The sequence below is a fragment of the Halyomorpha halys genome, unplaced genomic scaffold (assembly GCF_000696795.3).
Source record: "Halyomorpha halys isolate HHAL.00 unplaced genomic scaffold, Hhal_1.1 Scaffold710.1, whole genome shotgun sequence".
NCBI classification, from domain to species: Eukaryota; Metazoa; Arthropoda; class Insecta; order Hemiptera; family Pentatomidae; genus Halyomorpha; species Halyomorpha halys.
Genome location: NW_027104776.1, coordinates 351,872 through 379,111, shown reverse-complemented (window position 1 = coordinate 379,111; position 27,240 = coordinate 351,872). Strand labels below are relative to the sequence as shown.

General features: G+C 32.3%; 4 protein-coding genes across 6 annotated transcripts in view; 2 read left to right on the top strand and 2 right to left on the bottom strand.

Annotated features, from left to right (window-relative positions):
- LOC106685573 (DNA-binding protein D-ETS-6) overlaps positions 1-13,619 on the bottom strand; it is a 99,253-nt gene extending 85,634 nt beyond the window's left edge. Inside the window, exon 1 of the mRNA XM_067045092.1 lies at positions 13,493-13,619. Coding sequence (XP_066901193.1) covers positions 13,493-13,516 — 24 coding nt within the window. The 5' untranslated portion in view covers positions 13,517-13,619. The remainder of the gene's footprint in view (positions 1-13,492) is intronic.
- LOC106685547 (cytochrome c oxidase subunit 6A1, mitochondrial) lies at positions 5,338-9,761 on the top strand. The gene is made up of 3 exons (XM_014428293.2): positions 5,338-5,648; positions 6,873-7,021; positions 9,623-9,761. The coding sequence occupies exons 1-3, from the start codon at positions 5,552-5,554 to the stop codon at positions 9,713-9,715; spliced, it is 339 nt and encodes a 112-aa protein (XP_014283779.1). The 5' UTR covers positions 5,338-5,551; the 3' UTR covers positions 9,716-9,761.
- LOC106685546 (uncharacterized) lies at positions 9,909-15,513 on the top strand. The gene is made up of 4 exons (XM_014428291.2): positions 9,909-10,593; positions 12,608-12,754; positions 13,513-13,775; positions 15,367-15,513. The coding sequence occupies exons 1-4, from the start codon at positions 10,528-10,530 to the stop codon at positions 15,446-15,448; spliced, it is 558 nt and encodes a 185-aa protein (XP_014283777.1). The 5' UTR covers positions 9,909-10,527; the 3' UTR covers positions 15,449-15,513.
- A 25-nt stretch (positions 15,514-15,538) lies between these two features.
- The window catches only part of Cka (Connector of kinase to AP-1), a 28,328-nt gene continuing 16,626 nt past the window's right edge, over positions 15,539-27,240 (bottom strand). For 2 of the 3 annotated variants that reach the window (XM_014428290.3, XM_014428288.3), the window contains exons 9-13: positions 26,480-26,649; positions 25,469-25,633; positions 25,062-25,192; positions 21,100-21,304; positions 17,023-20,407 (exon numbers count right to left, since the gene is read on the bottom strand). In XM_014428290.3, the coding sequence (XP_014283776.1) occupies positions 20,238-20,407; positions 21,100-21,304; positions 25,062-25,192; positions 25,469-25,633; positions 26,480-26,649 (841 nt within the window). In that variant the 3' untranslated portion in view covers positions 17,023-20,237. Of the gene's footprint in view, positions 15,678-17,022; positions 20,408-21,099; positions 21,305-25,061; positions 25,193-25,468; positions 25,634-26,479; positions 26,650-27,240 lie in introns of those variants that run through there. The other variant, XR_001343866.3, reaches the window with a different exon arrangement.

Here is a 27,240-nt window from a genome sequence, read left to right as displayed (position 1 = left end):
TTTTTGTTTTCCTTTTGTAACTATGTGTTTGTATCTTTTTTAGCCCTGAAGAAGCCCTGCAACGTGGGGCGAAACGTTGGCTCATTAAATTAGTATATTTTTACTATTTGAGTTTTTCTTGACCGCACCCGGACCATATTCCTTTCATCTTCACACACGGTCAATCAATAATCTTCCAGTTTTCTTTGATATTTCCGCTTTCAATATAATATAATATATACCTTGGAAGGTTAAGTTTGTACCGTTTAGTACAGTTTAGATGGTTGCTTTTAGGTTTTGTGCAGATTAGTGAAATCGTCTTAAAGTTATTGCATTTTTGGTAATAAAGCATATCGAAGTAAGGCGAAAATTTAGAGTGAAAAAAATTAATTTTTTAATATTTATCAAAATTCGCATTTGAGGATTCTTCATGGAGCGAAAAATTATTAAAATATTTTAGTACGCTTTGCTAAATGAGCCGGGGCAAGTAATTTCAATTCTGTGGTCTTATTTTATTTTATTGCATATTGGCGTAATTATATAATTAGGTTAATTTCCAATGAACTTAAAAAGCATACTAAATCAAAAAATTGCATTTTTTCAGTATAACCAATTAAGATTAGTTTTTAGCGTCCTCAAAAACCCTTGAATTAAAATTTTCACAAAATATATTTGGCAGAAAGCTATGGTATAATTAGAACAATAGAGATCAACTGACTTACAGAAGTAGGCTAGTTAAAATATTCTTTTGATTTTTATGATCTTTCATATTTAAAAGTTTGAAAAGACACTAAAAATCCGAACAAAATTAATTAATTTCGTAAACAATTTTTTGACCAATTTCTCGTTGTAAAATAATTAAAGTTCTAGTCATAAATTTTCCATTGATCTCCCTCCTTCCTTCCTCCGACAAACTTTTTAAATAAATCTATGGTCAAGTATATCTATATCTTTAAAAATTGTTTATATGTTTCAGGATAAATTTATGCAAATTAAGTCACTCACGGACTGCCATCGTTACACTACCTCAGGAGAATTTTCTTTAGAATATGGAAAACCAAGGAATGATTCGGCGAGATGCAGAAGAACCGAGGGTTTCCATCACTTCTGAATCGGGGTACAAAATATTAATGTGGTATATATCTGGATTGAATTCCAACAGGATGGAATGTCTCTTGTCCGCTAAGAGGGTGGACATTGTGTTGCTCATCAACGAAAAAAAAAAACAAGGAAGTTCCTCCTGTGAAAGGGTACCAGGCATTCCATACCAAGGACTGCGAGCACAAAAGGATCCCTGGCGAAGCACTGCTTGTAAGAAACGATCTGGCGAAGCGCTTCGATCAGCTACCCGCCCTCGTTGATATATTTCACAAGTACATTTTAGTCTTCGACAGAGAAACATCGATTGCTATCGGGATGCTCTCCGCCGACCCGAGGCGACTTTACCATTTGGTCGGGTCGCTCGGTGTGTCAGGGCTCCCCTTCATTGTCGGAGTCTCTCTGTACGGAGTAGAGAAGTACAAGATGGCCGACGGAATCCTGATCAAGGGGTTCAGGGACCAGCTTAGAAATCACAGACTCCATGTTATCTCCATGAGGAGCTTCAAAGAACGCAATAAACTAATCATCAATTTCTTTATTTCAAACGTCGATTACCGTCATTCCCCTGTAACATATTCAAGTGGGGAATGTGGCCAGGAGATGATACTTCAACTTGATAATAAAATCTTTTTGCGTGAATACCATAAGTTTGTTGTGGGATACGATGAAGAAGATGGAGGGGAAACCAATAGACCAACCAGAAGGTCGGTAGAGTCGAGGGAAGAAACAAGAAATGGGGAATTAATAAGAATAAAGCAAGAGCCATCTTCTCTAGTAGCCTCCACCAACAACCAGTCTTTCAATTTTCCATCAGGAAATGAAGACATTATGGTGTTGAGTTCTGAAAGTGAAAACGATGAATCAAAGGATTTTGAAATGGAAGCAGACACCATTCCCTACCGATCTCCACACCAACAGATATGACTGTTCTATAGTAGAGGTCTCTGATAGGATGGACAACACCTGTCTTGCAGACTCTCTATTATCACCTCTACGTACAAAACCAAAAGACCAATTCTGAATATAATATTATCCGATCCCTTTCAAGAAGTAAGTAAGTAGCGGTAAATACATTCCTCATCCTCCTCACTTCTCTTCTCTTGGTTCTACAGAAAACAATTAAAACAGTGAATAAACATATTGACAAATATTTGGTTATTTCATATACGCTATAACTACCCATCCAATTCTTTATGAAATAGTTTCATGTATATACAACTTACAAACAGTGAATGCAGAACCAAATTTGTAAAAAAGAAGGTTTTTATTCATGATGCGAGATAATCATGATAATTTGTCAGTTGATTAAATATTATTCAGAACTTCTTTATCCATGTGATGTCATATAACCAGCCGTCAAAAAAACTGAACTAAACGATTAGTTGGAAAATATCCTAATACGACAGACTTGTACTAATAATTAATGGCATACCGATTTCTCGGATTTTTCTTAACTTCCACCGACTAACTCCGCACACTAACTTCGATTTTTTTTTATTGAAAACTGTTCCAAGTTACATTTTTGAAACCGTGGACCACAAGCACAACCAGGCCCCTCCGGTGTTGTCATTATGAGTTTTATTGCTAAAAATGAACTGTTCTCCATTTCCTTGGTTCTTGCAGACTTTCAATTGTGACAACATTATGCTGTCTAAGGATGGACCCAAAATGGATCTTCGCAATATAATAATTGCTTACTTCTATTTGTTCCTAATTTCCAGCATTCAATGGTTCCGAGTTTGAGTTCCCCCATCACGCCCCGGTGAATCAGGTTCTTGCTTGAACCTGTTCATTCTTTTCCCTCTCAATACGCCCCTGAACCTTCTCCCACAACTTCTGCATAGCCATATTATTACTGACGACTGCAACAGTCAGCAATAATTCCGGTCCCGATCCCTTGTTCATGTTATAGACCCGCAGTTGATCTTTGAGGGTACTACGTAGCCTTTCTATCCTACCCCTGATCAACAGCTAACAGCTCCTAGAGATTTCATTCCCTCTTTAAGAGAGAGCTATCGGGTAACGACGCTCTTTCTCGTATGTGATCCTGTCCGTTTTCAAAGATATTTTATGGACGGTTTTTCACGTTTCTTTGAAGAACATATCTACCTATTCTGACATGATTTCCCGCACCCTTGGACCAATGCCTTCTTGGTTCCTCTATTTCTTCCTCCGTTTCTAACGCAGCGGAAGTCTCCTTGACTCACTGGATGAGCCATCTAATCTCTACCTATCGCCTCTTCTTTGGTACATGTAGGGGCACTACTTAGCGAAATGTCACTCATCCTCCCACTTGAAACATCTGGTGCGAGAGCAGTGGGCTAGCAGATGTCCCATCTTTCCGCGTCTATCGCATATGCGGTCCTCCCTTTAGGTTTCACCTGGTTCGTTCTCCTTTCTGAGTTACTCGTCCTCTCCCTCATACTGCCGTGGTGTTCTCTCTTTCGTCAAAGGTACTGAACATTCCTTGGCCGACTATAATAGAATCTCGTCCATTCCAGTTCCTAAATTTACATCCGTGACTTCTCCTTGGCACTGGCGCCCATAGCATCCACTCTCCGATAGAGCCCTCTTTCTTTCCTATCTACTTGAACAACTGCACCTGATCCGTATCCATCATCTCACTCAGCTTGTCAGTGATACGGTTGTAACGGGACTGGAGCTCTCCTGAGTATTGCCCGCTGGACTGCCCCTGCTCCCTTCTCTCTAAACCTTTGAAAGATACCTTTATGAAGGACCCACTCCCCTCTTCCAAATAATTTTTTTTCAACCAAATTTCCTTCACTACGTCCCAGGGCGTTTCCTCGTCCGCTTGGATTTAGTTGAGGAAACATCACTTAACTTTGTACACTATTACCGCTTTTAGTTCCTCCACTTCCCCTCCGTCTATGAGGTTCTCTGAGTTCTTAGCCTCTATTTACTTCTTTTGTCATATACTCTGTTTTACCCATTAGACGATCACTCCTTTTAAGAAATGGTTCAATTTCCCGGCTTTCCAAGTGAATTTCTCAAGGTCTAATACTGCTTTCCTTAAGTCCTGAGTGGTCGCCGTACATTTTCTATCCACCAAGCGCATAGGCGTGTGCTGGCAGCAATATGCCAATATGGCTTTGCACAGACGACATAAAATATTTCTTTAATTTAAAGTATAGATAAAGAGTATTCCTTTTATTTCTTGTATGTTTTTGGTTTTAAAAAAATGGTTATAGTGCCCATAGGCACTTCCTAAGAATTTATTATAATAATTTGGGAAAGCTTAGGGCCATGGACAAAATAATCAAGAAATAAAATAACTTTCCTTAGGGAATCAGCAATAATAAATAATAATCATTTAAGTTGATAGGTTTTTTATCTTTTCACTATTGTGGGAATACTCAAGTTTCTTTTTAAAAACAGGAAAAAAAAAACAAAACACACTAATTTGATTTTTATCAATCAAAAGAATGACTACGTAAAATCCTTGATGCTCCTTATTACGTTACAAATAAACTCATTCACAAAGACCTTAACATCACATTCGTTACAGAATTGGCCCAAAACAGATATGCGTATTTTCATTCCAAACTCCTTAACCATCCTAACCCATTAATTCTTAATTTTTCATCCTTAACAATCCCTGATAATCCTCCAAGGCATCTGAAAAGAAGATGTCCACGGGACCTTCTAATTTAAATTAATGTTTGAAGTACCACCGATAGGTGGTTCCTTCCCAAGATTTTCAAGTGTATATGAAGCATACAACATATTTACTTATTTTATTATTTTGTACAGTTGTAAATTACATTAAATAAATAAAAAAAAAAAGAATGACAGAGAGGTTAATCTAGTTATCAAACTCCAGTGTTGCCAATGAAGACAGGTCACGTCGGTGCCGGCATTGTGAAAATAACGAAAAATACTTGATTAAGGCAATTTTATTTATGAAAAATAAAAGCATGAATATAAGTTTCAAATATCAACATAATAGCACAACTCCAGTATTGCCAGCAGAGGTTCCCACACCATTTTTATCAAACATTGTAACATTTTAAATGGGGCCGCCCATAGCTCAGTGGTTAAGACACAGTCTTACCAATTTGATGTCTATTGGCGGTGTCGGTTCGAATCCGGCCTGGGACGTTGACTTTTTTCATTGAGTGGCGGTCCCACAAAATGAAGAACTTTGACCACCCAACCATGGTTAGGCAGTATAGGACTCCAATGGGAGTCTTGGCCGAAAAAAAAAACATTTTAAATAAAAGGTTTGGATAAAGATTTGACATGTATATTCTTTATTAAATTAATACGATACACTGTTATATCCCGAACCATGAAGGATATTCGTTGTGTTCATAACACGTCACGATGGTAGTGGCTTTAAATAATTTTCATGCCATATGTTAAAATAAAAATAGTTCCTTTAACTAACCTCCGAAGTAGTTTAAATGCTAGTGTAAACAAATTACCAGTGATTGTCAAGTATGCCTAAGCAATGAGTGAGGACGGACCAAACCCCTGTCAGTACACCGCGAAAAGTGAGCGTTGGGTGCAGGCTCCCAGACCACCATGCCCTATGCCCAGAGAACACGGTAAATACTTAATTTCATCTACATCCTCTAACTTTATGACTCTTATTGCGGATACATTACTATACTCCAATTGTTGCGTTATGAGTTCATTGGTTCCCACATATTTCTTAGAGGTTGTATTAGGTAAGCGTAGTTATTATGGGTGAATGTTTCATAGTGATATCATTGGATCCCAACCTAAAACAACTGCTAATGAAGTATATTGAAACGAAATGATATATTTGGAAGACTAATTATTTCATGACGGTACATTTTAAATTATTTCTATTATATATACATATATGAGATGTAGATAGTTGACCTTAGATTAATGATTGGAGAAGTTTGTCGGGGGGGTGCGGTCAGCAAAGAACAACATAAATAAACAAAAATCAGTTGCAGGCCTACCTTCTACGCCATAACGTAAGTCTCCTTTCTCGTTCTCATATTTGTTACATTATTCTTTTCCCATTCTCCATATACTACCTTTTCCTATTGTATATATATATATATTTATATTTTTAGTATAGGTATATAAGTTAATACTCACACTGTAATTCATATATTAGCCACTCACTATTTTTCATTGTCTGTCATAGTGTTCAATTTGTAGATTCAATTTATTTATTTATTTTTTCAGTTTTCTAGACACTACTTGCATATCTTATATTATACATATCTTCTTACCTACATGATATTATATTTCATCTGTTACTGTTTTCAATCTACTACCATCCAATTCCACGATTATCAATCAATTAAAATTGTTTTTATTATTCATTTATCAGTTATCAATTTTTATCATTTATGATTTAATTCAATATTTTGTATAATTTTAAATTTGTTTGTATACTATTCCTTTACAATTGTATGTTTCTCTAAATATTGTTGTTATCTCTTTTGTTATATAGCCCTGATGAAGACCTGAAATTCAGGTGGAAACGTCGGCATAAAATAAATAAATATTTTTTTTTTATTTATGTTGTTCTTTGCTGACCGCACTCCCCGACAAACTTCTCCTATATACATATATATATTTTTGTGGTAGCCTGGCTTGAAAAACGTTTGTATCAGATTGAACGTAAAGCTCTTAAAACTCTTTAAACCTCTTCGATGGTTTCCTTGGAATAACATTTCCTTATTAAATATTAAATCCAAGATCCGCCCTGCCTTGCAACGGTAAAGTTTCTTCAATTATTATTATTTTAAATGCTAACACTAATCGGAACATAATCCACTCCACAGCCGGAAGCCACGTGCGCTACAAGATGATAGCATTGTTCATCGGGTTGCCGCTCATTGTCGCCAACTCTATCGCATTATTCTGCTTCCCTCAAGAGAAGAAGGAAAGGCCGCCCTTCATATCTTACCATTACCTCAGAATCAGGCATAAGGTAATGTATATATTATTAATTAGGTACTGTGTTATTACACTACCAAATATATATCAAATAAAGGCATTTTGAGGTACTAATCCACAAAACAACTTTTACCATATAAGGAAATGGTATTCTATAAGCGATGTCGCAATATTAGATAAAGGCCATAAATCAGTTTTTATAAACAAGTACAAATGAAGGACTGCCCCTAAAAATATTCTAACTAGGAAATTCCCATAAATTGTTCAGTGTAAAAAACTTCATTCATTTCATTCTGACTGTGATTGAACAAATCAATGAATCAATCTTTGACCATTACCGAAGATCTGCACCAAAACCAAACACATTACTTTGCCCAATAGTAAAGTAAAAATATATTAAAATTTATCCCTTCCTAGAAGTAAGTATAAATTAATTCCTGTTTTAAAATAAGATGGTAAAATTTTAACCACTTATTGAGGGTCCGTGTCCCTAATATGGCAGATTTTTTTTAAAACAGCCTCCGTATATTTATAGGTTTTTACCAACCAAAAACTCTTCAAATATTACAAGGAGCTGAAATATCATTATAATGTACTTAATAGCGCATTAAAACAGCATAAATTTAAACCCTAACAGATATCTTTATGTTCAATAATTCCCGAGATAAACTTTTCTAAAACCAATATTAAAAAAAAAAAAAAATAAGAGAAATTAATTTTGTAAATTGAATTAAGTAAATATAATGAAAACTACTATTATTAGATAAATAATCATTAAAAACTACTTTAAGGTGCATTGAATTTTAACGACCTTCAAAGTGAGCCGTAATAGAACTCTTTGAGTTTAGTATTTTCCGAAATATAGTTTTTCTAACTCCATTATTTTTTTCCCCAAATAAAGAGACATCAAAATTACGTTAATTTATTTTGCCAATATCATGGAACTCATATTCTTGCAGAAGCGTCAAATCGAACCCTAACACATATCTCTACATAAAATAGTTTCAGAGATATCGAAAGTTTCTCAAGATGACTCATTTTCAAAGTATATTTTAGAATATCGAAATCGTGTAAACACATAACAAACAGTGCCGTAACAATAAACATACCTAATATTGATGATATTTAACCAGATGTTGAGATAATTCGTTAATAATCAACTTGTTTAGAAAAACTTGAGGCTTAAAAAATATCTCAGAAAATATTGAATGTAAAGAATTAACTATTAGGAATACATTTGAAGCTCGTTAAATGCACCATAAAGTCTTTTATAATTATTTCTCTAATGATAGTATTTTCCATGATATGAGGGAAAAATCACTAACGCACCTATATTTGTACTAAATAATCAAAGATTTAAATGCACTGATCCATTCTTTATTACATAACAAAGAACAAAATGCATTGGGAGAATTGGCGACATAGGAAATCTAAGTAAATATAAACTTTGAAACTGCATTGGATTTCTTTGTTGTCGACTACCAGCCTAACTGAAAATATTAACAAAATGTGATTTTTTTTTCCAAGTTCACTGTTGTCATAAATGTAATAATTAACATTAAAACTAAGCCTTCTAGTTGTAAAACACAACCAACAAGTTATTGATAAAGGCTCGTAATTATTCTAAATCGGTCATTCCATATTACTGAATTAATGGGGTGAATAAAAAAATGATTATTTTTATCAAATTCAAGATTTTGAAGGACTGTAAATATTTTAATACATAATAATACCTTTTGAGCATCTCTAAACTTGTTTAATCCCATTCGACTTCTTCAAAAAAGCCTTAGTTTAGTTATTTGTTTCACAGAAGAAATATAAAATACAGAAACATTGTATAACAAACAGTATTATAAGAAATTCTCTTAATTTTAAGACATTACTGGGAAAAAAATTTCACAGCCCCTGAAGCAACTCATGAAATTATTAAATATGAAGGGGAAGGTGTCCTTGAACAGCGCATTGCGGAAGAAGAGCTCCGAGCGACCATTAATTTCTTATGTTCTGCAGGAAGCTGTTGAGTCAAATCCGCCCACAAGTACTTGAGAACTTGCCAGGGAGTATGCTGTATCGAAAGATACTGCTAGTCGCCATCTACTCTCCATGGGGAAGGAGACAAAGAGCGGTAGACTGGTCCTCTCTCACGAACTTACTCCTCAGCAATCAGCTAAGTGGTTAGAAATTTGTGAAAAATTATTGAAAAACCGAATTATTGAAACCGAAATTATGAGATTTTACCGGGAGATTGTCACCTGTGATGCAAAGTGGATTTAATGGCTAAATCCGAATACCAGTGGGAAATGACTAGATAGCGGTCAAACTGCTTTTCCAGTCGCTGCAAGGGGGCAATTTGAAAACAAATCTATGCTTTGCGTTTTTTGGAACTTTACAGCTATCCCAAAAAATGGTATCGAGCAATTGGCTAGCAGATGGCTAAAGACGGTAGATAACAATGCAATATACTTTGTGTCTTAATTATATTTTATATCAATAATAATACAAGTATTTGGTTGAAAAACGGTCATTTTTTTTTTTTTTATATACCCCATTATTATATAATAATAAATATTGTTATTTAAAATAAGATGATTAACTTTGTCATATATTTGTACCGATTCTTTTTGTGATTCTACAGAACTTTCCATGGGGTGATGGAGATCACAGCTTGTTCCACAATCCAAGGAGGAACGCAACAACCTCAGGATACGAAGAGGATGATGAAGAATAGAAGCTAAATCGTTCTCATTCAATAAAGTCTAATTAGCTAAATGTGATTATGGATAATTCTTCGAGTCCGCTGCTGTACCAGTTAGCTTTTCGTCCTAACTTTAGGTCAAGGTAATAATTAGTGGTCTGGTTATGACAAGGTTCTAACTAAAACTGAAACTGTTTCCCTGCAGCAATCACTCCGAACTATGCTACATACAGGCTGCGTTCTTTAAGTTTCGAGACGCCTCAGAACCAAAAATATATTTAACAGTTATGTAGAGCGAACTTAAATACTTCAGTATATAACCCTTGGGCAGCCTCTTCAGACGGAAGGCTTTTAAGATATCTTCTCGATGCTGCTAAACTTGTGGCAGCGAGTGACATTTGAGAGAGCGCATTGACATGGTATAGAAACCTCATTCTTTGATCTTCTTCAAACTGCGGAGCACTCCAACGTAAACTGACCTGTGACAATCTGTCCGGCAGGAACAACAATTATGACGTTGGAATCAGGAAAAAAATTTTTTGAAGTTTTAGCCAAGCTCAACGTGGTAAAACTTTCTTAGTCAATTTATAGCCTATAGCCCCGACCAAGCTCCAAGGGACTTTATTTTTTACCACACTATACCAGGAAAGGCATGATAGGGAAACGATTCGACAAAATTCCAACGGCAGCTTCGACTTGTTCCCTAAAAAGCATTGAAGACTTTTAGTTCGTTGTACCATATTGTTGAATACATTTTTTTTCTGAGAATAATCTCGAAACTTTGTGAACGCTCCATGTAGGTTCCTAGCATATTTCATGACCCCCTTTTGAAAAATTAAGGAGTAATGGGGCAGTACTATCTAATGGCAACCTCCAAGATGACAACTATTGAATGGAGTTATTTTGACAAGGTAATCTGCTATGAGGTATCAAGTTTCATGTTAATTTATTGATAGAAAATAATTAATCACGTATTTTATGGAATAAGTTATATTCTATCTAACTAAAGTATTTAGAATATTTTTAATTGGTAGGAGTTGACTAGTATTAAAAATATATTTTCTGATTAAAATTGATAGGTGCGTAATATTTGCCGATACTCTTGTATGGAGCTGAAAGCTGGATAATGACAGGAGAGTAGTCAATTGGGGTATTCGTGATCTTTAGTTTAACATGTTAAAGCGTGTTAAATGGGAAAGTGATTTTTAATGGAGAAATATTTCCTTCTTTCACCAAGTTAAAACGATATAACATGTAACATGGTTGAGTCTGTTAATAGGTCGGTCAAATGGAGAATGACGTCACGAAACAGACCAGCTGAGCTTGTCACCGTTTTATTTGTTGTTATGTTAGGTTACTTACTCGTAGTTTGTGTTTTTTTTTTTCTTTTGACTTGTGTATTGGACTTTTTAAATATATAATCAGTAGCCAAACTTTTACATTTCTACTTTTCACTTATTTTTGGAAGGAAAGATTACCAAAACAAGTTGCTCAGAAAATCCGCTCAGAGCTCTTATGCATGTAACATTTAACATGACTTTAAATAGGGCTGCTCACAATGCTATACTTATAACATTTAACATGGTAAAACATTTTACATTTAACACAATATCATGAATACCCCTACTGCTACAGAAATAAAGTTTCTGCTAAGGTCGGTGGGGAAGACGAGAAGAGATCGTGTCCGAAATGAGAGGATACACCAGGAACTGGGGATTGCCTCAGTGAAGGAGGTTCTGGAGACACGGGCAGTTGAAATGGTTCGGCCACGTAATTAGAATGGAGGAACATAGGGACTCCCTAAAGACGATGGAGTACATACCTGATGACAAAATGCCTTGTGGATGACCAAGGATGTCCTATCTGGAGTATGTCGACAGGCTTTGTAGAGCAAGATGGAAGGATCTTCTTCAGGCCAGGAACGCTGCTAATAGAAAATAATGGAGCCTGTAGCTGAACGCTTTCCTGCGCTAATTAGGCACTATAATAGGGAGAAACAAAAGAAGAAGTAATACTAAAATCACAATGAAAGTTCTGTGGACATCTTTATGGATGTATATTCTGTTGGTTCCGATAAATACTTTCATAATACTTTTCCAGAGGCTGAAGGGACAACCCCAGGGAAGCATTAGGCTTACTTTTATTACCTTAGTATCTAATCCAATCCATTCTTGAGAAATATAAACAAGAAACAAAACGACGGGTAAAAAAAATAGTGAATATACAATGTACAAAATCTTTGCCTCTGAATTTACCACATTGACAGCCTACGACGAGATAAGACGAAGTTTGCGTTGTTGCCTAGAACAGCCATGAGTTATCATGTAGTTTTTTTACTTTCCTTATTTCGTTGACGCTCCATATACGTTTTAGAGACACCTGAGTCTAAATTAAATATGTTTTACTATTTTTGTCTGTCTATGCCACAAATAGTTCTTAAATGGATTGACCGCATTTATTGCTCCTTTTTTTGTTTCATAGGGTGGCACAGAGCTAAGGTTTTGTAGTCCACTTATCGTCAGTAAGTGGCGGGTACCCATAATCAGATAAATCTGATGGTTGAGCAGGACCTTGAAAAAAATCACCTTGTAAAATCGTTATTCTAAAACATTACTTCTTAACAAAGCACCGAATCCCTGACCGTTCATGGAATGTAGTGGTTCCCATTATTATTTTCGATTCGTAGGCTTTCGGCCCCAGATACCTCTGTAACGAATCGGGCACTGAGCAATAGGAGAAAAATTTGTTTTTCACTATACTGTAGAGGCAAACGGCTCATACGATTTTGACTACCGTAAGTATTTTAAAACTAATTCTACCAACCTTCTCGTGAAGTTTATACAGAACCAACGCCTACACCTAGCAGTTACATAACAAAATATTGTGAAAACTGATAAACTATTTAGACGGTAGTTTTTTGGTTAGGACAGAAAGGAGGACCGCAGGTTCCAGCCACTGGTCGAGAAGATTGCTCCCGTTCGAGGTCATTACTTAAATATTGGTATATGTATATATATACCACCTGTAGTCATTGCATTATTGTCAGTTCGCTTCACCATGGCTATATCAAAGGTAACTATACACCTAAAGTCATTTAGCATTAATTAATTGATAAATCATATGAGTTATATTCCGGGCTGGGCCATAAGGGAAGAGAGAAAATTATTTCCAAATATGTACAATTTATGGTAAATCCATTTATTTAGGTAGTAATTTTGTAAAAATAAGTCAAATAAAGTACGTTTTCATTAGATCTTGAATTAAATCCTAAAATATTATATTGAGAATTTCCTATGATTTTGACAATAGCATCACTATCAATATGTAATCAAAAAAAAAAAAAAAAGAAAAACAAGAAAAATAGAAGATTTTTTACTAAGGCAAGTGTGTAATTCTCATTAATGTAGAATCTTACAAAATGTTAATATCGGGTTCAGATATGCATCATTAGTAGAAAATTCTAAAACTAATTTTAAAAAAATTATTGTTAGAGTAGAATTGTATGATTATAAAATAAAAAAAAAATTTTAATTAGCCCATAAACATTTCACCAATTCAGTCACCATCACAACCTATAGAAATATAGCAATGTGTCTTGATGTCTTTTATCTATAGCGACCTACAATATTCGGATTTCCGGCTGAAGTCTTTTTAAATATTAGATTGCCTAATAGTTAGAGGACTGGATTGAAAAGGTATATAGGTAACACTGAGAAAAGATAGACTGGGGACTACTTTAATTTTATAAATGCATAATACAAGGTGAAAGGGAAGTAGGTGGATATTGTAAAAAAAATAAGTAAGACTTACTCTTTTATGATTCAATGCAGACATTGCTGTTACTCACATTGGTAGCGCTAGGGTACTGCCAACAGCTCAATGGGCACATCAACCCGCTGTGGCTTTCCACAGGCAGGAGGGAGGAGCCCGCATCGAGCAGTACACTCCAGCAGAGTGGCCATGTCAACTCCTTGTGGCTGTCCACCCGTGGTGGGAACAGGTCCCCTCTGCTGCAGCTCTACTTCCTCGACTCTGCAGGCACCTTCAGGCCCCTGACGCTCCAAAATCAGAGTCCAATCCAACCTTTATACAGGTGAGAAGAGTATATAATATTGGTTGAATATTTGTCATATAAATCTGAGACGAGGAGACAGTCAGCTAAGAGTTGACTTGATATTAAACATGTTATCTAGTTCTTAGGCAATCATGGTAGGAATTTGTTTTCAACCACCAAAAATCATAAAAGAAACATTTAGTTTAGTCATTGAAATAACTCAAGGGATTTAGACAGAAATGATGGAACAGCTAGAATTATATTTCAGGACTTTGGACTTCTTAGGAGGTGAATATACTAAAAGTCTTAGAATATTGGTCCAGTGCAAAGATAGAAAGGAGGGAGGTCAATTTTTCTTTATACATAGATAACGATTGGTCATTGCTTAAAACATTTGAAAAACATTAAATTTCCTACAAGAATTTTTATATCACCAAGTAATAAATTTGAAAAAAAAAAAAAAGGAAATCATTTTGACTCACCAGATGGTTTATTATTTTTAATATTAAAACTTTTTATAAAAAAAAATTATTAACTCTCTCGCCTCAAAATTTGTAATTTTATGTTTCAAGATAAGTTGAATCCAAAAATCTGACCTCACCACTTTTTTCGCAGACTACCAGTGAACTCTACCATCACCATTTCATTCAAAATTAGCACTAATTAGAAGAAAAATATAAATTCTTTAGGAAGTGATTCAGCTACCATTTTTTAATAAAATATTGGATGGTAATTTAGAGTTCTGTGGATTATTCTGCTATGCCCTGTGTCTTTAATGCCAAATCTAAATAAATTGGGCCAAAGATTAAGACAGATTTTTTTTATAATTTTCAATTCAACTTATACTGGTTCATTTACATACATTAAAAGTGGAACTTCTTTAGTGCTGACATTTTTTGAAGATATTATTTCAGATTTAAGCTACGGAATTACATAGAGAAATTTGTCCTAATTAAATGAAATATCTCTTTTATTGTGATATTAAATAAGTATTTAATACTATTTTATTTATTGAGAAGAAGCATTTCACTTTCCGTCTAGTTCAGGCCAATTTGCTCTACTGATCCTGTAAAAGATTCACTTAAAAATTTGTTTGCTCAATCACATATATTTATCATTAAAAATGATGAACCACAAAGGTGAATCAATTTTTTTTTTTTTTTCAAATCTCTTGGAAAAGTAATATAGGTTATATTATATCGGCTATTAACGAAATATTCATGTAGGAAATTTAATGCTCTTTAAATTGTTACATAAAATGTTTTAAGCTATAACTAACCATTTTTGAGATATACAAGGTATCATGAAAAACACGACCTCATCTTGGGCTCCAGTCTATCTCAACTACTTGTAGTATCTTAATCTCCTAAATGGTCCAAACAGCCCTCAAGTCAATCCTGGCCATCCCATTTCAATCTAAAACTCCTCATTCACAGACTTAGGAGTAATGTTATTAAATTCAATTTCTATTCAGGAATACTTTCTTGAAAGCTGCAGAAATTATTTAGAAATAAATTAAACATGAACATTCAGTATGTTTCTAAAATATGAAAACAATACATGAAAATTTAAAATATTTTTTTTTTATTTCTACAAGTGACTAGCAATAACTTTATTTCTATTTTGACAGAGGAACCGAGAGAGACTATGAAGCTGGGAGAACTGGCAGTTATGACCAGTTGCCTACACCTTATCGCAGTACAAATTACTGATACCTCTTTATATTCTAATTATATTATAACCAAAAATTAAACTAAAATCATTAACAAAAATATCTTATATTTTATTTGAATATCAAGTACCTTCCCTCAAATTTAGGCCAAGTCAGAACGATCTGTTTTCAAAATATAGATGTGCCGAGAAAAATATGTTTGCATAAGCATAAGCAGTAGTGGATGGAATCTAATGAAATGGACCAACGAGGTATCAACCCGCACAAACCTGGAAAAATTTCATAAAAATCAGATCAACGGTTCGATGGATTATACCTGAACACAAATTAACATACATACACTGAACCAAATTTTTTTCTTGATGTTTAAAACATAAAATTAAAGTAAAAATGTTTGTTAACAAATTGAATCTGTACCATTACAACTCATAAAGGGTCAGGGGTGCAGTACTTTATAAGTACTTGACCAATGGTTGTGCAAGGTCATTTGGTCAGAATCACGCTTGACCCCCAGATTTAGTATTACTGTACTACTATTATATTATTACATATTTGTATTACAAAGATTTCAAAATTTATTATGCTGGTTTTATAATTGGCTACTCGTTTTCAATTGTATTATTATCTTCAATAACTATTTAATTTTTAAAAATATATTGGTTATATGGATATTTCCCAATAAACTTTCAATCCAAAAGTGTGTGTACATATATAAATAAAAAATTATCTTATCTATGTAATTAAACTGCATAGCAAATGAAATGAGACTACTTCCTCTTAGCAACGAATGCTACCTAAACCTGCACGTCTATCATAGATAGATTTACCAGGTCGTCACATTCCAATAAATTACATGAGTATAATGACCACCAGTAATGACAGTAATATTTATTTTTTTTTTAATTTGAAAACATTAATTCAAGCTCTACATTTATTACCCCAATTAAAGTGAAAAATCTGCCGATCGAATATTATCTTGTATAACCAATGTTCAAATAACAGTACTTCCCAACAAGTATTGATTCCCTGACCTTTCATGGGTACACAGCATGATTTTGTATTAATTTAGTGTAGTGTTTGAGGAATTATTAAAGCATTTTTAATTTTTGTATTTAAGACCGGTGGTGAATTATAATTTAATTGTGTAGTTCAGTAATGAAGAACAAGAGAGTTTATTTTAATTTTTTTTTTTTTTTATGAATATAAAAGATTAATAAATAAATTAACTGAAAAGTTTGATTGAGACACTAACTCGAGTAGTAGAAGTCCAGAAAATCAGGCTTAATTTAACCATCTTTGAGTGAAAAAATCAGATTATCAGATTTCTTAGTTTATCTGTCAATGACAAGTCACAGAATGACTGAATTAAAGAAAAATAATTAAGCTCAGGTTTTATTTACCTAGCAATATTGTTATAGAGAGTCGAACATTATAAGCGCAACATAATTCACTGGAATAATAAAGGCTTGCTGACTGACTTATGTCAAATTAACTATGCCAGAATAATATTCTGACATAGATGGTGAGATAAAGGGATAATACAAACTATTTACAAATACATAACAAGTACTAACCTAACCTAAAAGTTTGTCTTTGTTGAAGAAAAACATTGAATGAGTCCATACATATTTATTTTATATAAATAAAACATTTATTAGTAATGCACAGGTATTCACTTTGATATATAATATATATATATTTATATTTATATGTACAGTATACAGTCGAGTAGATGGATAACACACTTCTATCTTCTATAGATTACAATAGGTTTTACATTCTAATATGTACAGAACTCCCTTGCATAAGAATCCAAATGATAGACTTTTATTAACTGTGAAGTTCACAAAACCCTTTAAAAACATTAGCAATCGATTTTTACTTAATGAATAATTACTGTAAAATGAAAGAATTGAGCGAGCTCTTAGCTTCGTGACACCCATTGAGGGTATAAGATATAATGCCTACAGGTTCTCATTACTTTGTACATAATAACAGAAAACAGTAGCTTCTAATTTGACCTACTATGACCTGAGTGCAGTTCGACTGCTGCTACTAGCTAAATAGCTTGAAGGCTAGAACTATATTCACATACTGCACGATAGTATTCAATACAATCCATCTTGCCTAAACTAATTCAGGAAACACACTTGAGTTGTGATAAATTTTCTATTCACATTTGCTCTTAGTTACTAAGAATAATATTCGGATACAGGACATGGGGAACAGGATCCTTTCAATAGGATATCAACCTCCAGCCAATTATCCAGTTACCAGTTAAATTAAAAAAACCTAAAATAAGTAGATAGAAAATTGTATCAAATACTACTTAATAAAATAATGTGAATCTCAAATGACATGAACACTCTACATAACAGGTAATATTTCTGAAAAACAATAATCAGTTAATGATACCTTGGAATGAACTAATGTCAATATAGCTACAATATATTAATGTTAAACAACAATGAAATTACTATTAAAAAAAATGCTATGATATACAATTTTTTTTTATTATTATTATTATTTCAATCACGATTAAACTATAAATAAATATAGATAAAACAATTTACACGAGAATAGAAATATTAATAATCATAAAGATAAAAAGAAATAAATTAATCAGATTATATTGTAATGCTTTAATTCAAAACGTTTTCGAATTATAATTCAAATATAAAAAATATAGTAACTAATCCATCATTAGATTCATGATCAATACAAAAAAATTTTAACACTGATGGTAACACGAAAAAAAAAAAAAAAAAAGTAGCAAGTAAGTAGAATTAGATATCTATATATATATAATATAATATAATATATACACATATCAGCTTTACATACACACACAAAGACAATTACATCACTGATTCTTGTTATGCACAAAGATACAATAATTATATACTAATAAATAATTCTATATTCTTAAAATAAATGGATTTGTCGAATAAACCATAAAAATATTTAAGTTTTCACTGAAACAAAATTCATTTTGAAATTTTTATATTCCATTCTTAGGAGCTTTTTTTTTCTCATTCAAGCATAACAAATTTTCAAAATATTTTAGAATAGCTAATTTCTATATAACTATATGAGTATAAATACAATATTATACAGTGTGTACATTTTGTGCTTTATACAAGTTATGATCTGATCTCTTCCAGACCTCACAACACTCATCTCATACTCGACAATCTTATTTTGAATATATAGAAAAAAAATTTCATAGAACAGGTCTCATCTCTTTCGTTTAGATCACATCAATTAATCTTATTTCTCTAATTGAAATATCACACAATATTTAAAAAAAATAATAATAAATTAATAAATAAGATGCCTAACACATATAGAGTTCAAGGCTTCGAATTCCCCCCACTAAACTATTACTATTATAACCAATCGCTGGGCCTTATTACATGTTCAATCAGAGAGTGACTTCATTTATGTAACTGATAGTGGGTTCAATGAGGCAGATGAATAATTAAAAATATAATAGTACAATCACTAATTTTTTTAGTATATAATTGTTACAATTCAGTTAGCATAACCATCAGGGATTTAAATCAAAATTGTATATACATTAATCAGCAGGCAGAAATGAAAATAAAAATACTGTCGATATAAATAGTTATCAGTAAAAGTATTAAAAATTAAAATATAAATGACCATACGTTATCATGCTATTTTCAAAACAGCATTATGCACTTATTGTAGGCATGATAAAAAAAAAAAACTGTTATTGCAGCTATACCAAAAGAATTAGATAAGTTTTCATAATTTATTTTCTTTTAATCAGATAGAAAATATATGGACAAACACATTAGAGCGAAGGGAATAACTTATGACGCAGCCTGAACCTACAACAAGCATACAAATAATACTTGACACAAAAAGCTATTGGTTATCTAATAGGAAACAAATCCCCCCTTTGAAAATATAAAAGTTTCCACCAGTCAATGGATAATCGTGTTATGAAGGGAGCTTGCCAAAAAAAATATCAGATGGCTATTGTTTCACTAAATTGCAACAAAATGAATAGAAAAATATTGACACGTCGATAATTAAGGTGAATCAAGGATGTGTGAAAATTAATCTGAGTATTCATTTCTTAAGAAATACAAGCTAAAGCTAAAATACAATTTTTTTTTTTTATAATTATATTTAAACAACTGATACCTGGAAATATTATATACAATTATATACATTTATTGAAGATACTTCAATATCAGCAGTACCAAAGCACTTACGACAATAAAAATAGGCTATAGTCAATAAAATTTCCAAAAATATAAAATAAAATAATCTTAGAAAATCCAAGGCAATAAATAATATAAATTTCTTTCCTTTTTTTAATTAAAATAAAAAAAAATTAAAATAAATAAAATTAGATCAGATAACTTGACCTGCCTAATGAAAAATAAAAGTTTTGATATCTTGGAGTGTAAACAAATGACTATAAAAATAATATAAATGGGTATAATAGCCACGACAAAGTGCCAGCCAATAGAAGATTAACTCATATACAAAACACTAAAATACTAAATTTCTTATTTAAAACAGATTAATTCAACTTTAAAAAACTACTGAGATATTCCTATTTCTAAAAGAGAGTCTTTAAAATCCTCTAATTACTTCCTAAATTAATGAAACAAAAAAAAACTTTCAAAAGAAAAAATTCTATACCTTCAAATTTCGGATACAACCAATAATTACACTTTCCAAATGGAAAAAAGATGGATGATTGAAGTAGTATTAACTCTGGTGACAACAAAATGACACGAAAAGAAAGATGACACATTGCGCTGCTAAATGCAAGTAACGCTGGCTTACTATACAAACACCTTTGCAAGGCCGTCGGCACCCGCAGAAGCAATGAATGGCCTAGTAGGATGAAATGCAACGTCAAATATAGACTCGTCAAATTTCTTTCTGTGAGCTGTTATCTCTTGAACACAAGTTTTAGAATCCAAGTTCCAAAGTCGAATACTACAATCATGACCTGGAATAAAAATATAATTGTAATTAAAAATTAGGATTTTAATAATTGAATTGTCATTTTAAAAAATAAAACAAATACAAACAGTCAGATTGTATTTAAAAAAAAAAAAGTTGAAACCAATAATTATCTTAATAAAACTTTTTTTTGTAAACATTCTAAAAAATTAAAAACACTAATGTTAAAAGAATAAAATCAAAAAAAGATATGATGTTAATCAGCACCAAGTTTTGCTTAACAAAGAAGCATATAGCAATCCTAATTATATCAAATTTGAAGATTGAATAATAATATATATTGTTAGGTTTTGTTATTTCTTTCTAACAAGGTGAATGTTTTTATTGAATATTTCTGTTATATTTGCGAAAATCCAATTCAATTAAAAAATTCTTTATTTTCTTCAAGCCTCACACAATTCTGTGATAAGATGTTCTTCTCAAATTAACTAAGATAAAACTCCTAGTTTGCATTCTTTCCAAATGTAGCAACAAGTTATCTTATAGTTTTTCTACTACTAATATTTGTGCTGCTAGAATGTACAAATTGTGAAAAATGGCGTATTAAAAAAAACTATGAGATAACCTATAGTAAACGTCTTAAGCTATCGTGTTGCCTGCAATCTACGTGTTAAACAGTTTTGATTCCTTTCAAACTCTATATTGTAGAATAGAGAGTACAGAGAAAAAAGTGCTTACTTCCTGAAAGGAGATACAAGCCATTAGGGTCGACAGCTAACGAAGTAACCGCGTCTAGATGTGCTACCATAGAATGGACAGCTTCCCCTGTATTGTTGTCGTAGAACCTGATGTGCCTATCCTCGTGAGCTGTCATTGTAATCGGCAGCAGGGGATGACAGACAGCACGGTATATATGCCTTCCCACCTCTGGTACGGCAATATCCTAAATAAGGGCAAACATTAAATCATGAAATGCAGAAATAATAATTTAAGTCTAATATTCTGTTATTGATAAAATACTACTAATAAGGAAATTAAAATTTACAGTATTGAATAATACTGAATACTTAAAATTGCAAATGTATAATAGTAGAACTGTGCAATCACTTAACTCTCCCTAGGGTGGGTGAACATATATATTATATATTCAGTATAATAGTATTATTGTTAACACCGATTTATTATACTAAATTAAATTATTATAAATTACTAGAGTAGCAGATAAATAATCCTATTACGGACAGATCTAGAGACCCTGGCAAAGCGAGCTCACTACTATTTGTGACATATTATATTTCTAGCCTGGCTATCCAATTCTATCACATCTTAACCTCCTGGAGATCTCGGACTTTCACAACAAAGTCCAATACAAAGATCATTTACGTATCTAAACTATTATTAGGATAAGGACTTAGTAGTTGGGCTTATTAGACAGTTGAGTTATCTTTAAAGCTTGTATCTAGAATGTTCTATAAGATGCATAGTTTTTAAATTAACCAAAAATCTAATAAAAAGTGAACATAATTCCTTAGGTACCTGTAAAAAACAGCTAATACTTTTAAAAATAAGGATACCAAGTACAATAAACCAAATCTTTGCTAATGCAAGCCCAATGATTAATACAATATTTTCCTCTTGTTTTGCAGGGAATTTCATTAGCTTTCAAATATTTTTATATTATTTGCCATGTAATAAATACATAATACACCATAAAATATAAACTTTTGATTTATATGAAAATAAAGTTTCCTTTTCTTCTTAATTTTTTTGTCAGGGATTTTTTCTATTAAAAAAAAGTTTATTAAAAAAAAAGAAAAGAAAGTTGAACTTTTGGCACTAATGAAAAACACAAGTATAAAGTTAAATAAACCGTAAATTTGGTGCAATTTAGACATTTTTTTTAGAGAGAGAATTTATTATAATTCAAAAGAATAAAATTAAAATTGCTCAAAATAAAGTTTTATATTCTTCACAACTTTTTGACAAGGATTAATTTTATGAATGGAATATGGTCTGGGTGCGGTAAAAAAAAACTCAAATAGTAGATAATTATACTATTTTATTGATCCAACGTTTCGCCCCACGTTGCAGGGCTTCGTCAGGGCTGTTTTGACGGCAGTCAAAAACAAAGTGGAGAATGGAATATGGTCCGGGTGCGGTAAAAAAAAAACTCAAATAGTAGATAATTATACTATTTTATTGAGCCAACGTTTTTTATTAATTAATTTTATGTATGAAAGTTAAAGGGAAAAAAGAGTTAGGCTAAGTTCCATTAAAATAACCATTTTGATACTAAAAATGAGGTTTTTTGTTCACAATGAAAGTCATTTTCCACTAATTGCATAGTCAGTAGCTATTGTGCTTAGGGAGTCCAATGTAAAAAACAAAATCGGTACACCCATTCATGAAATAATTGAGTCATAGATACGCAGACCAAAAATTGGACTCAGGGAGGCTCTGAAAACTGAAGGACAAAGGTCTATTGAAAACTGAAAATTAAAATTTAATGAGAGATAAGTTGTAACATCACTTTTTAAAAATAATTAAAACCTAACAAGTGATCTCATCCAATTAAGATGGCTGAAAGAAATATTCGATCCTCATAATTATTTGACAAACCTTATTATCACAAGATTAAAAAAAAAAATTGATTTCAAATACTAATGTAACTAACCTCCTTTGTTAAATCATAAATTTAAATACTATATAAAACCCGATTGTGAGTGTAAGTAATAATTGGGTGTATAATAAAAATGACTGTTTTATCAAATTCAGGATTTTGAAGGACTGTAAATATTTTAATCCTATTTAATACTTAATAAACCCTTTAGAGCATTCTCTAAGCTCGTTTAATCACATTCCACTTCTTCAAAAAAAGCCTCAGTTTAGTTATTTATTTCAAAAAATAAACATGACAATGTCCTACGAAATTCTGATAATTTAAAGGCATTACAGGAAAAAAATTTTCACAGCCACTGAAGCAACTCATGAAATTATTAAATATGATGGGGAAGGTATCCTTGATCAGCACACTACGCAAAATTTTGTTTGAAAAATTTAGCAGTGGAGATACATTGGATAGGAAGAAGGGCTCCAGACGAACATTAATAGATATTGATAAGGTGCTGCAGGAAGCTGTAGAGTCAAATCCGTCCACAAGTACTCGCGAACTTGCCAGGGAGTGTGGTGTGATGAAAGATACTGTTAGTCCCCATCTACTCTCCATAAGGAAGGTGAAAAAGAGCAGTCGACTAGTCCCTCATGAGCTTACTCCTCAGACATCATATAAGAGGTTAGAAATTGGTGAAAATTTATTGAAAAAAATCTGGTATGAGATTTTCCCGAAAGATTTTCACCTGTGATGAAAACTAGATATACTGGCGAAATATGAATACCCGTGAGCAATTCGAAAAAAATCCATGCTTTGCATTTATGTGAATTTTGAAGGTGTTATTCATCACGAATTTGTTCCTGATAGATGCTCAATGAATTCTGAACTCTACTGCAAATAACTGGAAAGATTGTACATGAAGTTGTCAGAGTGTTATTCTGCTTTGATCAACCACAAGTACACAACTCGCACTTCCTATTGAACCAAAGAAAAGTTTAAAGATCTCCATGGGTTCAAACTCCTGCCTCATCCACCATATAGATTAAAGTCTCAGTTATACAAATATGAGGGGGTACCAAAAATTCTTCTTATAAGTGAATATTCGTGTAAGTGAATACGCAATACATATTATATATGTTCATGTTTTAGAATTTTTTCTCGTAATGAGTAGGTACATATACGTATGTTGTATGGAGTTGAAAGAAAAACAAAGTAAAGTGAAAAAACATTTATTTATTGTATAAAAATTTAATTGATCTTTAATCCGAATTTTTTAATTTTTGACAAAAAAATTGTGTTATGTTTGTTTCATGTTGCTTTTGGCCGAATACATCATTCTTTAAGGTGTTAGATTCCTTCTTGCTAATTTCTTTCGCATATATAAAACGTTTTACATCCTCAAATGCTTCAAGAGCTTCTGCAAAAATGGAAGAGGCAAAGGATCTTCGTCATCTGAATCGGAATTGTCCGAGCTTATTATTATACATTAGGGAGTAGAAAATAAACATAAAGAGCCATTGGGAACAGATGTTCTTCGCGGAAAAAAGTTGTTTACTGTTTCGTTTTTCACGGTATTTTTTGTCCTTTGTCTTGCCACGGAAGAAAAAAAAATTTGTAGAACTGAATAAAATTTACTAATATGTACATAAAGCGGGTCCAAACTTTCCTTCGTATAACTGAATGTTTCGTATAAATGGATAATAACATACACACAATTCAGGGGTTTTTGCAGGGTATTGAGAAATTCTTCGCATAACTGAATGTTTCGTATAAGTGAGACTTCACTGTAGTCCAAACCCTCACACCATCTGATTACTACTTGTTTCGATCAATGGTCCATTTTCTTCAAGGGAAAAAATTTGATTATTTTGCAGAAGTTGAAATTGCGGTCCAAGAGTTCTCTGACAGCCATCGCCGGAAATGGTATCAGGGTGGAATTGAGCATTGGCTAGCAGATGGTTAATGACAGTAGATAACAATGGACTATACTCTGAGTATTAATTACGTTTTATATCAAAGAAAAAATAATACAAATATTGATTGAAAAATGGTCTATTTTTTATACATATGTTGACATATGGATCTTTACCTGTGTCGACTCCAACCTTGTGACAGGTTTACCCGTTTCCAAATCGAACACCACACAATGGCCAGAAGTGAAAGCTGCAACCATTTTGTCAGATTCGTCACGCACAAAGTCACAGGAGGTAGGAATCCCATCTATGACAATGAAGAAACAATAATGTATTAGAAAAATCTTGAATATAATTGAACTTTCTGTTAATATAGTATTTCAATATTATATTAATATCCTCAGTCAAAAAGACAAAAAAAATTAAATTCCAAACATAAATATTTAAAAACTTTACATATTTGAAGAATACAGCAACATTATTTGGATTATCTAGTGTCTAAGAAGTAAATATGAATTGTTGACATTAATATAATTGTTAAACCTAAAAAGAATAAAATAAAGGAAACCAACAAAAGAATTACCCTGTTCAGAGGAATATGTATGGACTAGACTATTGGTCCTTGTCGACCATAATTTGAGTGTACCATCAGCTGATGACGATAGAAGGTGCTCCCTCTGCGGGTGACAAACGAGCCTCCAAACGGCATCAGTGTGACCAGTCAATTTTGTTGCAAGAACACTGCTCTCTAAAAATTTACAATTAACGCTATATTAAATACCTGAACAAAAAATAACCCTTCAATAGAAATTATATAGGTACAATATAAATAAAACGAATAAGACTCAAATAAAAGTTATTATAAATAAAGATGTTATTGATTACAAACTTAAGAGATCCTTGAGATCATACCAAACATACTACACTGAAACATTAGCTAATAACAAGTTGAACAGTCAACAAATTAAGAAAACTACTAATATCGAGCTACATCGTAAATTTAGTTAAAACTAGGATTTGGATCCATCACTCCCACTACCCGGTGACAAACTTTCTAATCTTACCTTCAACTTCAAAACATTTACTTATAATGAGTATTGGTTAATGAACGAAAACGACGTTATAATTTTTCAAGGAGATCATAACAATAATTATATGATTGAATTCCTGATAAATATATAATCGAGTAAATCTTACAATGCAATGTAATATAAGAAAATATTTTCGAAGGTTGCTCCACTGGCTATTAGTAAATGCTTCAAAGGTAAGATAACCCTAGCTCTAATCATGTGACCTCATGGGTGGGACAGGAAAGTAAGATTCCTTTTAATTTTTTTGGTACTATCATCTCTTCTTGAAATTGTAATATTGCCATTTTCATACATTGATCAATACTGATTACAAATTAATGTTTAAAGATAATATAAGAAAGGGTCTTTCAGAGGGCAAGGTGAGTGCTATGAAAAATGTATCATGCGGGTAAAAACTAATGTATTATTTTGAACTGCTGATCGTTTCTCTAGAGTTAATAAATATAAATTAACAAACACCACAGTTAATCGAAATTTTTTAAAATTTCAAAAATGCATCATACCGTATGAGTCATATGGATCGAGAGGAAATGAAGGTATCGCCCAAGCGTGAATAGCACCATCAGTTGCTGCACTGTAGCACTGCTCACCAGATGATGACATTGTCAGGCATAAAACTGGACCAGTGTGGCCCCGGAAAGTGTATAAAGGTTCCACATCTAAAGAAGCCGACCTGTAGGGAAAAATAAGAACCTAAATAAATATAATTCTTCAATGACAAAAATTATCATTTTTTGGCTTTTCTTTTGCTATAAACTTCTTAACAAATACATTTAACTTATCTACAAGAAGTTTTGATATTTATACATTGACGCAATAATATTAGTATGATGTAGCTAAGGATTTAATAAACAAAAACAACTTTAAAGACTAAAAATTTAAAAAAAAAAAAAAAAAAAAAAATTAAAAGATATACAAGTAATAAACTTGATGGTCTGGCATATTAAATAGTATTATATATGGCATATTATAAATAGTAGGTTTATCTTTTAAACAAATAAATGCCATAGTTTATAGTTTGCCATAGTATGCTGTATGTTTCTAATGACATTTAGATAACTATGAACAACTTTAATAAAAATGAATAATTTTGCTTTGTCAAAAATGATGAATGGATGCGATGTAATTATATTAAGCAATCTAACTATGCAGATATTAAAACTAAGAAGAATTGGTCAAAGCTTCCATTTCAAAATTAAAGGTATACACTACAAATTTAAAAATAATTTATTTGTTGATAAATTAGAACTATTATCACATATAT